The 14,410-nt window shown below is 42.7% G+C and overlaps 1 protein-coding gene across 2 annotated transcripts; it reads right to left on the reverse strand.

Moving 5' to 3' along the window:
- Window positions 1-8,964: 8,964 nt before the first annotated feature.
- LOC110486276 (receptor activity-modifying protein 1) lies at window positions 8,965-14,145 on the reverse strand. Of its 2 annotated transcripts, XM_021557735.2 has the most exons (6): window positions 13,950-14,145; window positions 13,058-13,120; window positions 12,680-12,730; window positions 10,571-10,609; window positions 10,129-10,300; window positions 8,966-9,871 (listed from the first exon to the last, which is right to left on the reverse strand). In XM_021557735.2, the coding sequence occupies exons 1-6, from the start codon at window positions 14,017-14,019 to the stop codon at window positions 9,622-9,624; spliced, it is 645 nt and encodes a 214-aa protein (XP_021413410.1). In that variant the 5' UTR covers window positions 14,020-14,145; the 3' UTR covers window positions 8,966-9,621. The 2 variants fall into 2 exon arrangements, with proteins under 2 accessions (XP_021413411.1, XP_021413410.1); XM_021557736.2 differs by lacking the exons at window positions 12,680-12,730; window positions 13,058-13,120; window positions 13,950-14,145 and adding an exon at window positions 10,919-12,654 and having other exon boundaries at window positions 8,965-9,871.
- Between the last annotated feature and the right edge of the window lie 265 nt (window positions 14,146-14,410).

The raw sequence follows: 14,410 nt of genomic DNA on the forward strand, positions 1-14,410 counted from the left end.
TTGTTGATTCTTCACAAAAAAATACAGTTTTATATCTTTATGTTTGAAGCCTGAAATGTGGCAAAAGGTCGCAAAGTTCAAGGGGGCCGAATACTTTCGCAAGGCACTGTAGTTAGTCTACATCCGATGTAATCAATAGATCTTCATTGCAGACACATCATGATGATCCAAATACATCATGATGATCAAAATAGGAAAAACAACTATTAAAAGGTGCAACTACTCTTTATGCATATTTCACCAAACAATTTCATGCACATCAAATCAAATATTGTTTCTGATCAAAAAGGAAATTAGCACATTGCGTGCATGGGTTAATTAATTGGTATCATCAGAATCTAATTCCATGTATTCAATACGTAGGCTGGTCTGTTGACAGGTTTGTAGACTTTCCATCACCAAGCAGTTAGACAATCCCCAATTGAAATAAGGGCAATGTAATTAGTGATGACCCACTGACTGGGCACACCAAGTAATTTCAAAGTTAAATGTTGGGTAATATTTGGTTCAGACGCTGATCAACCTACACTCACCGGACCCCACTTTGCCCCCAGAACATCCTGAAATCTCCGGGACATGGATTCTACAAGGTGTCGGAAAACATTTGTTGCTAAATTGGTATCAAGGGACCTAATGTGTGCCAGGAAAACATTCCCCACAACAGTACACCACCGCCAGCAGGTAGGATGAGTCCATGGACTCATGTTGCTTACGCCAAATCCTGACTCTGCCATCAGCATGAAGCAACAGGAACTGGGATTCATCAGACCAGGCAATGCTTTTCCACTCCCAATTGTCCAGTGTTGGTGATCGCCTGCCCACTCAAGTTGCTTCTTCTTGGCTTTAGCTGATAGGTGTGGAACTCGGTGTGGTCATCTGTTGCAATAGCCCATCCGGGACAAGGATTGTCTAGTTGTGTGTTCCGAGATGCCGTTCTGCAAACCCCTGTTCTGTTGTACTGCCCCATTATTTGTCTGTTTGTGGCCTGTTAGCTTGTATGATTATTGCCATTGCCAGTTGTCAGCTAAATTATTATTATATTACTATTATCACTGCACTTTGAACCATTTAAAACCAGAACAATGAATGGGAATACAATGTCAGATACTTAGTTTATTTATACAACAACGTAATGCGTTATCATTGTGCTTCATCTCATAGCACAACCAAATGACCTGGATTGCAGTTAATATTATATTAAAAGTTGTTACGGCTTTCTAGGTGTGGTGAAGGAGAGTCGGACCAAACTGCAGCGTGTGGATTGCGATCCATGTTTATTTAACAATAGCAACACGAATCTAAATACAACCACTACAAAACAATAAACGTAACGAAAACCGAAACAGCCTAATACTCGTGCATATACACACGGAACACAGATATCAAGACACTAAGGACAATCACCCACGACAAACTCAAAGAATATGGCTGCCTAAATATGGTTCCCAATCAGAGACAACGATAAGCACCTGCCTCTGATTGAGAACCACTCCAGACAGCCATAGACTTTGCTAGATACCCCACTAAGCTACAATCCCAATACCAACACCAAAACCCCAAGACAAAACACACCACAATACAAAAACTCCATGCCACACCCTGGCCTGACCCAATACATGAAGATAAACACAAAATACTTAGACCAGGGCGTGACAAAAGTACATGGTGCAAGTGACCAATGGCGTTGGAGATTCTGGGCAGAATATTATCGCAGCGTTTGATCTTGAACATACACACTTTCTATGATTACATTAGAAGACACATTATAGTTAAAGTCCCTCAAAATGTGGCTATGGATGTGTAGCTCATTTTAAGTTTGAATAAATATTGTCATATCCGTTTGTAAGCTAGCCTTAACTTTAGGCTGTTTCCTATATTGCAGAACTGATATTGAATTGTGGTTGGTTGTCGACACAACCAAATATCAACATAGAGATGTATCTTCTGCTTGGATTGTGCCATTGACTGTCAGGCTTTAAATCCAGTTTGTCTACAAATGAAGAATTGATCGATTGGATTCACGTCTCCATCTCAACCAAGATAATGCAGTAAAAGCAGACATGAAATGTACTTTAAATAAAGTTTGACTTGATTTGGTCTTGTTCTTTTAGTTAGATTGTTGCTTGAGATGGAATTGTGAATCCAGCATATACATTATTAAGTTGTAGATCAAATGTGATTGAAACCATAGCCCTATTTATAGTGTATATTTTTAGTTGAACCGTGGGTTGAATTGAAGCTATATCAGTTGATACTGATATAGGCCCTAAATAGCATCATTGATGTTATGAGTGATAAAGTATGGTCACATTACATTTGCTATGTTAAAACTACCCTTTGGAATGACTTCAATAGCAACAGTGAATATATTTAGTATTTAAGTGAAGATCTCTCAAGAATCAATCTCAAGATAAAACAATGGTAATAGTCAGTGGCGAATATCAAAGCTTAGAAGGATTGGGCTTGGTTAAAAACCTGGATGGGAAACCAAAGGTATAGATGTATATCATGGCAGACCAAACTGGGGACCGTGGGCCAGCCCGTGACAATGCTTTGTTTAGCCCATCAGGACCACTGGGGGCCCCCTACCAAAATAAGTATATATATATATATATATATATATATATATATATATTGTACCGGTCAAAGGTTTGGACACACCTACTCATTCAGGGATTTTTCTTTATTTTTTACTATTTTCTATATTGTAGAATAATAGTGAAGACATCACAACTATGAAATAACACTTATGGAATCATGTAGTAACCAAAAAAGTGTTAAAAAAATCTAAATATATTTTATTTAGGTTCTTCAAAGTAGCCACCCTTTGCTTTGATGACAGATTTACACACTCTTGGCATTCTCTCAACCAGCTTCACCTGGAATACTTTTCCAACGGTTTTGAAGGAGTTCCCACATATGCTGAGCACATGTTGGCTGCTTTTCCTTCACTCTGCGGTCCACCTCATCACAAATCATTTCAATTGGGTTGAGGTCGGGTGATTGCGGAGGCCAGGTCATCTGATGCAGCACTCCATCACTCTCCTTCTTGGTCAAATAGCCCTTACACAGCCTGGAGGTGTGTTGGGTCATTGTCCTGTTGAAAAACAAATGATAGTCCCAAGTGAAAACCAGATGGGATGGCGTATCGCTGCAGAATGCTGTGGTAACCATGCTAGTAAGTGTGCCTTGAATTCTAAATAAATCACATTCAGTGTCACCAGCAAAGCACCCCCACATCATCACACCTCCTACTCCATGCTTCACGGTGGGAACCACACATGCAGAGATCATCCGCTCACCTACTCTGCGTCTCACAAAAACAACGGTTGAAACCAAAAATCTCAAATTTGGAATCATCTGACCAATGGACAGATTTCCACCAGTCTAATGTTGATTGCTTGTGTTTCATGGCCCAAGCAAGTCTCTTCTTCTTATTGGTGTCCTTTAGTAGTGGTTTCTTTGCAGTAATTCGACCATGAAGGCCTGATTCACACAGTCTCCTCTGAACAGTTAATGTTGAGATGTGTCTGTTACTTGAACTCTGTGAAGCATTTATTTGGGCTGCAATCTGAGGTGCAGTTAATTCTAATGAACATGTCCTCTGCAGCATAGGTAACTGTGGGTCTTCCTTTTCTGTGGTGGTCCTCATGAGAGCCAGTTTCATCATAGCACTTGATGGTTTTTGAGACTGCACTTTAAGAAACTTTCAGTTGTTGAAGTTTTCCGGATTGACTGACCATCATGTCTTAAAGTAATGATGGACTGTTGTTTCTCTATGTTTATTTGAGCTGCTCTAGCCATAATATGGACTTGGTGTTTAGCCAAATAGGGCTATCTTCTCTATTTCATCCCTACCATGTCACAACACAACTGATTGGCTCAAACGCATTAAGAAGAAAATAAATTCCACAAATGAACTTTTAAGAAGGCATTCCAGGTGACTACCTCATGAAGCTTCCTACGGCTTACCGCGAAGTGGTACATCGGGACCGCCGAGTGCTGTCTGTCCTCTGTTGCAACACTCACTGCCGAGTTCCAAACTGCCTCTGGAAGCAACATCAGCACATAAAATGGGTTTCCATGGCCAAGCAGCCGCACACAAGCCTAAGATCACCATGCTCAATGCAAAGCGTCGGATGGAGTGGTGTAAGTCCTCTGGAGTGATGAATGACGCTTCACCATCTGGCAGTCTGACAGACAAATTGGGATTTTGTGGATATCAGGAGAACGCTACCTGCCTGAATGCATAGCACCAACGGTAAAGTTTGGTGGATGAGGTATAATAGTCTGGGGCTGTTTTTCATGGTTCGGGCTAGGCTTCTTAGTTCCTGTGAAGCATACAATGACATTCTAGATGATTCTGTGCTTCCAACTTTGTGACAGTTTGGGGAAGGCCCTTTCCTTTTTCAGCATGACAATGCCCCTGTGCACAAAGCGAGGTCCAGAAATGGTTTGTCGAGATCAGTGTGGAAGAACTTGACTGGCCTGCACAGAGCCCTGACCTCAACCCCATCGAACACCTTTGGGAGGAATTGGAACGCCGACTGCGAGCCAGGCCTAATCACCAAACATCAGTGCCCGACCTCACTAATGCTCTTGTGGCTGAGTGGAAGCAAGTCCTCACAGCAATGTTCCAACATCTAGTGGAAAGCCGTCCCCCCTTTGAGATGTTTCGACAAGCAGGTTTCCACATACATTTGGTCATGTAGTGTATGTAGACACTGGTTCAGTGTTGGAGATGATGAACATGATGTTGAGAAAAGGAGGAATTGCCCTTTAACATCATGCTGTTATTGTTTATGCATGTAGATTAATCTCATGTCAAGTGTTTGTTTTTGCTGTTATATGCACAATAAGATCTGTGTGTGAAGAGCACTGTGTTAAGGGTACCGTTGGTTTGATTGTGTGGTTTTGAAGAATAAAGAAACAAAAGGCTTTTAAAAATGTTGTCCTCACTCCCTCTAGCAGATGAGTCGTTCCCAGAGACACTAGAATCCATAAAGGCAAGCTCTGTTGTGATATAAGACATCTTCACTGGAGTGTTGACAACAAACAGCTGTTTGGATTGGTTATTTTGGAGTGTTGTTACTGATTGATCTGTGACGCTATGATGGAGCTGGTAAAATGTATTTGGGTGCCTGGGCTGCTGGAAGTGCAACGATAGCGGCCATCCAGAAGATCTCACCTATGCTTGAGGCAGAATCCACGTTAGGGGCTCTGATGGGGGCAGTATGGGCAGCTGGGGTGTCTCGTGTTGCAGCAGAGAGAAGGTTTGGAGTAGGAGCAGCAGGAGCAACTGGGACAGCAGTATGGGCAGCACTTAATGCTTTTCTGTCTGTTGGAGGACAGGTGAGAACGTACAGGATGTTACTAAAGTTGGTCTGCCGCTGAGATTCCACTCATGACGGCCTATTATGTCAGAGTGAACCGAGTACTTTGCGAAAGAAAGATGTGCTCAGAGAACTATCTCAAATTGCTTACATTATTGGCATCAAATTAGTTTGGGATTCAGATTAATCCTGTATGTTTCATGACATAATAGTTAACTATACTAACCAGGAATTTAGATATACCCGGTACATGTATCAAAATGTATCTAATATTTTGCAATAATCTTGAATCGAATGAATGAGGGACTGAACACAGACCCAAAGTGTCTTTGCGTTTCAAAGGGTTTCAGTCTTTAAATGACTCTTTTTTTTAAAAGAAATTTGCCAATTTAATCAAAATAATTTTTAATGTCTGTATGGAATAGTTTTGAAATGTTATTTGAGAGACTAACCTATAGAGGGCAATGTTTTGCAAGAAGAAAAAAAACAGTTTTTTCAAGTAGTCTAGCCAAGCAAGCCTCTTAACAAATGACTCCTTACTTACTTAAGGTAGTCCATCGCATTTGATGATGACATCCACTACTGCTTGTGGGTTTGCTGAAGACTGTATAATCTGATGTGGTATGCACTGTCTGCCACAGTCAGAGCACACAATGGCCTGTTCGGTCCTTTTTTCCTCAGAGCCCACACCATGTGGAATGGTCCGTGGCAACAGCCTTTAGGAAGGCAGAGTTTACCCCACACTTCTTTAGTGAGTGTCTTCAAGGGATCCTTTAGAGTGCTTTTTCTGCCCGGTGCGACGGCCCAGTTGTAGCTGTCTGTACTGCATATTTCCAGGAAGGCGGTCCTCTAGCATCCGGATGGCATGGCCAAGTTATCTAAGCTGCTGGTGTGTGATGGACGCCTCAATGCTCCTGCTTTTGTTTCTTAGCAGGATCTCTAAGTGTGAAACACGGCCCTGCCAGGTCACTTTCAAAACGCGTTGGAAGCATTTTATGTGAAAGGACTCCAGTTGTTTTAAGTGTCGACTGATGACTGTCCGTGTCTCACATCCATAAAGGACTGTAGATACACACACTGCCTGGTAGACTGCAACATTGGTGCAGGTTGCTCTTGTTAAAAACTGCTTCCAAGGTATTTAAAGTGTGGTACAATGGCAAGTGAGGAGTCTGAGAAGGAGAATGCGGGGTGGGGCAGGTGGAGGATGAGATGACCTGACAAAGGACCTCTGTTTTTGCCCTATTCTGCTGTATTCTCTCACAGCTGCTGTGAGGGTGGCTTGTAGAGCGCAATCATTCTCCAATCATCCGCCTACTGAAGCTCATGTCTCTTTAATGACCCCTACAACCGCTGACACAACCACACACCTCACAATGGTTTGGTGTTGGAGCAAACACCTGAGCAAAGGCAAAAGGAGGAGAGGTGGGAGGCCAGCCGCTGATGTAGATATATGCATGTATTGTATTATGAGATCTCTGCATATTGGGTCCTTGCAGAAATGGGCAGCTCTAACTGGCTGGTCCTGCATGGTAAGGTGTGCTATGACCATACACATATAGTTCACAGAATGGACATGCAGTATGCCCTCTGACCATGGGAATGTCCATTCTAGAAATTCTAATTCTATTATTCTGACCCTCTGGGACCTGAGTGACACTGGAAGTGGGTGAGGATGACCTGACTTCTAGAGAGGAAGAGGGTCATCGAACACAATTTCCCACCCCACACAGCCAGACAGACGCAGAGATCCACCCAACAGTCTTGTCTATGACAGATAAGGGTGTAGATTACACAGCTGCTGCCACTTCTTCCTGAGAGAGGAGACCTCACACAGAAACACACAAGCTATGTTCTGTGAGTAAAACAGCTTGAATGGACTCTTGCAGGACTGCAATAAAGAATGGTGGAAATGCCACCCATGCAGTCACAAGACGGGGCAAATACTTTTTTATTTATTATTTTTGTATCTACAAGGGTGCCCTATAGGGTGAAGGGGCAAAGGGTCTATTTGGAATTCACAATAACACCCATCTCTGCACTGGGTCTGAACGAGTAAAAACTTGATGAATCATCCATTGCGTTATCAGCTGTGCATTCCATTAAGGCATGGGGTTTAAACCAATTAGATCCAGTTGGGATATTCACTTTGGACCTTCTGCGAACTTTACAAAAATACAATATCTATTTCTGCAATCCCTTTCCGTAGCCTACAAAACAAAGTCAAGCGATTAATTTGGCTTTAACATATTTAATTGCAAAATATAATTATATACAGTACATTGTGTGAGGGAAGAGGCTATGCTTTGACTAAGACCCACACCCCTCTCACAGACAGTACAAAGTCCAGTACGTCTTATGACCAGAGTAAGAGCAGAAATACAATACATAAGCCGACATATTTCTTTGTTTCTGAAACTGAATGCAATTCAGTGCTTTCAGTGTCATTCACGACAGCATAATAAAAGGGGAAAGATAGACATTTGTTTTTCCTTCTGTCTTCAGTCAGTGCTCATTGCTATACTGAGCATGGGGGGGGGGGGGGACGGGGGGAGACCAAACATTTGTAGTCTTTTGATCTAGTGCTTGATTCATCTCTCAGGCAAGCGTCGACTGGCTCATCATGGGCGACAGTGGGGACCGTCATTTTCAAGAGGGGGAGAGAGAGAGAGAGAGAGAGAGAGAGAGGTTGAGGCGCTGGGCCCTTAATGCTGGGAAATAGACAATTCCTGGAAACAGATCTCATAGACTACATGTTGCGCGTAGGCTACTCACATATTGTGCCTAGTTCCTGACCCCTACCTTCCTCACAGACTAATACTTGATCAAAACCCTTCATCATGGCCCCATACTGCATACATTCTAAACCCTACACTCGGGGGGAAAAGAGGACTCTCCAGAAGCATCATACAATTCTAATATACACAAAACCCATTCAAGGACAGGGAAGCAACCAGGTGAGAGGGTACATCACATTTCGTTCTGTAGTTACATACAGAAATAAACATAATGGAGATCCTATACGGATAACGACACTCTTCGGCTGCCCCCATAGGAGAGCCCTTTTTGGGTTCCACGTAGAGCCCTCTGGAAAGGGTTCTACTTTGAACCCAAAGGGGTTCTATTAAAATGTTTCTACCTGGAACCCAAAAGGATTCTTCAATGGGTTCTACGAGGACAGCCGAAATAACCCTTTTAGGTTCTAGTTAGCACCTTTTTTTCTGAGTGTACAGTAAATGGAGAGTGGGAATTCCTCAAACTGAAAGCCTTTGTCATTGGTTATCAACTCAATTGGAATGTCCAGCAATGCGAGACTCACGTTTTCCCAGCCAGAGGGTAGGAAATCCACTAACAAAATCGCTTTTCCATCATCTTAACAAGCTTTACAGCTTCTGTCATCCTCCCCTAACCACAATAATTTCACAAATGCTGAAGAATATCCTGACTTTTGCCATTCTTCAAATACACACACATATACATATATACAGTGGGGCAAAAAAGTATTTTGTCAGCCACCAATTGTGCAAGTTCTCCTGCTTAAAAAGACGAGAGAGGCCTGTCATTTTCATCATAGGTACACTTCAACTATGACAGACAAAATTAGGGGGAAAAAATCCAGAAAATCACATTGTACACATTGTACAGGCCTCTCTCATCTTTTCAAGTGGGAGAACTTGCACAATTGGTGGCTGACTAAATATTTTTTTGCCCCACTGTATATATATAAACAATTAAAATATTGTAAAACATGTAACCATTTTAGCATAGTCACTGTCAGGGTTCACATCTGGGACAGGATGGAGATGGTCATGGAATGGATTGTCAAGAAGGACATGAGTCCATGAACCCTACTATCTTAAATACTTTCCTAGGGCGTGTAGGGAGTCGAAACGTTTACATGGCTGTCGCCACCTTTCGTTAGAGGAGCATCGAGGAATGTGGAGAAGATGAGTTTTCAAGAAGCAACCCAGAGGATGCTGACCTGACACTCTACACAACACCGATGGACCCTTTCTTGAACCCCTGTGTCCTTGGACGATGCCAATGCCGATGTGGTACTACTCATTCTGTATCGGTGCATCCAAAAAGGTCACGTGTAAAGTGTTTGGGCTTTGAGATTGTTTTGATAGGACTCCACAGAGCTAAGCCATCAGTGGGTGGAAGACGATAAGCAGTTCTCTGTAAAATAGTTGTGTCAATGGCCCCAGTCTTGAATCCTCGGGGGATGTCGAGAGTGAGTCTGAACATGGAGGTGAGGCAGGGTGGATGAGGACTGATCCAGGACGTCCTATCAGGAGCTGCCATCTCCGTTCTTGGTCTTGAGCACCACCAGGACCACCATGATGGGGATGAGGCAGATGGGGGTCATTACCAAGGCAAACACAATGCTGGGCGGGGGGTCGCTCAGTGCCTCGTTGGGGCAGTCCCGGAAGAACCTGGAGTGGATGTTTACAAACACATTCTCCACCATCCTGTTGGGCCAGGGGATCAGCAGACACTCTGCTATCTCCTCTGTGCACATGGTGAAGGCGTTATACATCCTACAGGGAGGGATAGGAGGGGTACTATTAGTTCAAGAGAGGGCAACGTTATGTGTCTGAAAGACATTATTAAGAGTTTCATGGTATGGATGGACCATTAATGAGTGAGTTAACTCTGATTTCACTTGACTATGTGTTGGGTTTCTCAAAACTACTGTTTGAACTAAGTGACAATGCAAGACCAGTGGCATGATAAGTTGGATCAGAAACAAAGTAAACAGAATAATACGTGGATTAAAATAAGCATCTAGGCCTACCTCTTCACATTGTTCCAGTTGCACCAGTCTGTGTTGTTTAATGACTCCATGGCACCTACAAAATTACTGTAGCAGGTTTCCTCAAATAAGGTCACGTAGCACTCCGTCCTTGGGGGAAAATACTCACAAACTTCACAGTATTGTTCACAGTTAACATACTTATTCCCACAACCTGTACAGTAAGAGAGAGAGAGAGAGAGAGAGAGAGAGAATATTGTGACGTTAAAAAATCAGTTCTTTGAAATGATTCCATCATCTAAAACGAATCCATAAAATGTAGGATTAGAAGGATGTCTAGAAGATTCATGGTTACACATTATTACTAACAAGTCCCAGTCTAACCTTATGTTGATTTAACAGCAAGCAGAAGCAGCAGTGTCACCTCTGATTCAACATTACTAGCTAGCCTACATGTAGAGTCAGAAAAGTAATAATGGCCCACCTAATCCACTGGAGAATCCTCTATCTTCGGGGCTAACGTCTGAGAAGAAAAAATTACAATACATTTGTATTCATTTGACTGGCCAATGGTTGTAGTCACAACAGAAATGTCTGTTAAAAACAGCCTCTCAAACAGACAGACTGAACAGCTGTGTCATTCAACATCTTTTTTGAAATCTTTTAAAAATCTTTTTCAAATGATCAATGCAACATTTTAGATCCCAATCAAAACAAAGCATGCAATAAATGTTATCTTTACTGCCACACATCGTGTCAGCAACTCAGTCCGACTGTCCAGCAACGCGGGACGTGCGTTCACTGCCGGCCCGGGCCGAGCCCACACACTCACCAGAGAGAACAGAGAGGAGCATCCCAAAGAAAACAAGTGCTCCCTTCATGTCAGAGAAAGTGAACATAAGAGAGTTTCCCCCACTGACTGACGACCATCTAGACTGAGCCTGAACTTCTAACACCGAGCCCTGCAGGGCATAACAGGAAACTAGACATGGGTGGAAGCAGCTAGACGCAGCATTACCCTCGGCTACCAGATGTCAGATCGGTGTTACCCGCGATGTTCCTCAAGGATCTGTCTGTCTGCCCTGCGCCTTGGCAGCAAGCTCTTCCCCTCTCCAGTGCATTTCTTTAGGATTGTCTTGCCTTTTAAAGGGGTGGAGGCTCAAAACATTGTCCTCTCTCTCTCTCTCTCAAATTAAAGGGAGCACACCCAAGTTGGGCTGGACTCACATCTGAAAACCTTTTACTCTTGAACTCTCAAACATTTTAGTCTCCATTTCTCACAGTCAAAGGCCTGGCTGACTTGTGCAGCTTGTGATTTATTTGCCTTGAGGGCTGCCTCTGCCAAATCGGAAAACATAAGTAAACATTTAGGACCAGGGCGTTTAGGGTGGATGTAATCATGACTACGCACGGTGTGCTGTGCAGACGGCTGTGGATTCATATCTGGAAGACGTTATTAGAGTCAGCCAGCTGTTTGCAACGACCTACTCTCTATCTGCCCAACAGCCAGAGGCAAGTAATGCAAAGCTCCAACTCAATGGGACTTTCAGCGTTCACACAATAGGATAAGGCTGGGAATATGGGTGGACTTCTCCTGGATCTTTATGTAGTACCTTGAGCCACGTGGAGCTGCATGACTGTTACCTCAGCAGACTACGGTCTCCGTTTCATACTGCTCTTCAAAGACAACGCATTAGACCACTAAAACGATTATTCGTACCTCAAGCTCCTTATCAAAAAAGGACGTTTTTCAAAAGAACAAGTCTTTGTCGATTACTGGGATGAAATAATAACATTTAAAGTGACTTTAAAAAGATTTAGAGGATGTATTCTCAGGACAATCTATGCTACGCAGTGTGGTTGGGCCCCTGAACACATCTGTTTGCTGAGCAACGGTTTTGATTTAGTAATGACATCAGGAAATGTGTCTTTTCAGCAGAGGAGGAGCTCAGAGTTGGGTGAGTTGGAGGGGAGCGGAGAGAGAGAAAAGGGAAATCGTAGGGTGAGGAACAGTGAAGGGGAGCTAGCAGCTCCAAAGTTCCAGTTGTTTCACAACTCTAGAGTTCATGTGTTGAACACACCCGTCACATGGGGTGAATGGTGAACAAATACAGGAAGTGCAGCCCAGTTGGGGGGCTGCCTGTAACAAGGTTTAATTTAATCTTTGACCCCAGACAATTATAGGCCTTGTGTCAGCTGCTGCTGATTCACCACTGGTGGAGACCTCCCCACAGGTTTGTCTTGGCCTCACGTTATGCTAGAAGCCTAGGACTCTTGGCAGAGAGCTGCATCTCGGTTGTCTTTTTTTTTTTTTTTTAAGAGGTTGAACAGTTTTGTTCTGAACCCATGTGTTTACAGTGCTTGTCCAACAGAGTCCCCCATGGATTCAAATATAATTTCACATCAAAGTGTTGCGCGATAGCGATGACGAAGGACAAACCTCTGCGGTAATGTTTGTTTAGAACATGAATGGGGGGTTTCACCTTTACAAACATTTCAAACATAATCCATCTATGATCATTATGTTGTGTAATACCAATATTGTGAAATAGGTATTAAAATGTTGCCTAAAAAGTTGAATCTGGTAACTTACCATGGTATTGGTCGTTTGCAGTTCTTGTTGAGTCATGCCGTGATGTGAAACCTAATTGAGAATAACATACTGTTTAATCAAAGTATTGATATAATTGTAGTTATCATTACATTTACATCTTATCCAGAGCAACTTGCAGTAGTGAGTGCATACTTTTTTGTACAGGCCCCCAGTGGGAATCAAACCCACAACCCTGTCGTTGTAAGCGCCGTGCTCTACAAACTGAGCCACACGGGACCCCAATGGGACCCCCATCAAAGTGAAGACAGACTAACAAAAAACATTCGTTGTTGTTCCCTTGGTCTTTAACACTAGTTGACATTGATGAGTTGTGTTAGTTGATGTAGAGACCACAAGAAGAGGACAACAGTCAGTTACCTGGTGTGGTAGCTTGTGGCGCCTCGTAATGTCCTATCAGACCAGCTGCTGTAGAGCTCAGTGCTACAGGGACAGACACGAAACAGGGCCAATGTCACCAGGAGAGTTCTTTCCAGAAAAGTGTGCACTCACATTCTCACACGTGCACAGTCAGCGAAATAAACAAAGACAAACACAAGCAAGTAGAAATGCAGAAATGAGTTGACAGAAGACTGATGAACATATAGGACAGACAGAAAGAGAGGAGTGTGGGAAGGAGAAACAAATGAAGAGAGAGCTGGTCAGTGGCAGGGAGTGTATCCTCCCTTTGTTCTCTGAATAAAGTCTGAAACAGTTCAGCCATTTCCTCAAACACAAACTATTTAATGTAATCTTTGGATAACTTGGTTTGTTTTGTTTTTTTGAAGGAGAGTGATCTGGTCTGGGAAATTGAGTCTAAAGTTGAGGTGTTCCTTATTATACGGTTATTGTGACATTGTGTTTTGTGAAGACCGTGATTATCTCAACTCCATTCTCTGATATATTTGTTGGTAGAAACAGATCCTCTAAATTAGAACAACAATCTGCTTAAAATCTTCACGAAAGACACCAGATCCATATCATTATACCTATATTTAACCTATGTTTCTTCACCATTGGAGCAAGAAAATGTTTTTAACAAATCAAAATCACTAAGTCTAGGCTACTTTTTAAAAAAAAATCTAATATTAGATCTGCCAAGCTCTTACTACAATCCCTTACTTCACTGTGCGCTTCTAAGTATTCCACTTTCTGTAAGAGCTGAAATCTAGGGCAATATTTTACATACTTTTTCTCTCAGTAATTCAACATACTTCTCCATACCCCTGGCCCTTTTTATATACATATAGTACTCTGTAAATCATCTACTTACCCCAGAGAAGAAGAGGCAGAAAGCAGCAAGAAGAAGAAGAAGACACGGGAGACGGATTAGGAGCTTTCATTTCTGCCTGACACTGCTCTGTTCCTCTTCCCTGGTGGACCCAGATTACATATCTCAACCTTTCTCAGGAAAGCTCTATAAAACAACAGGAAGCTCTCGTTTCCTAGGATGGGCGGCTTGGGCGGGTTCCCACAATAGGGCAGACAGCCCCAGATAAGGGGAGAGCTACTGTAGCCCACTACCACTTACAATACAATTCATCTCTCTCCTTCTCACTCGATTGGTCTCTCTCTTTCTTTCTTTCTCTCCCTCTCTCCCTCACACTCTTTTTCCTAGTTTCTCTCTCTCTCTCTCTTCTATTCTTCCTCACACTCTATCAGACGTTCAGTTTGGAAGGAACAGACATCTATCTGTACAGTAGTCACTAAAGGTCTTCGTTTTGAAAATAGACT

This window comes from Oncorhynchus mykiss, chromosome 13 (genome assembly GCF_013265735.2).
Source record: "Oncorhynchus mykiss isolate Arlee chromosome 13, USDA_OmykA_1.1, whole genome shotgun sequence".
Taxonomy (NCBI): Eukaryota; Metazoa; Chordata; class Actinopteri; order Salmoniformes; family Salmonidae; genus Oncorhynchus; species Oncorhynchus mykiss.

Excerpts from the sequence above, each read along its gene's own strand:
- LOC110486276 (XM_021557735.2), bottom strand. The coding sequence starts at position 14,019 with ATGAAAGCTCCTAATCCGTCTCCCGTGTCTTCTTCTTCTTCTTGCTGC. Across the intron at positions 10,610-12,679 it reads TGCAAACGACCAATACCATG|ACGTTAGCCCCGAAGATAGA; the intron begins GTAAGTTACCAG and ends TTTTCTTCTCAG. Across the intron at positions 10,301-10,570 it reads AGGATTCTCCAGTGGATTAG|GTTGTGGGAATAAGTATGTT; the intron begins GTGGGCCATTAT and ends CTTACTGTACAG.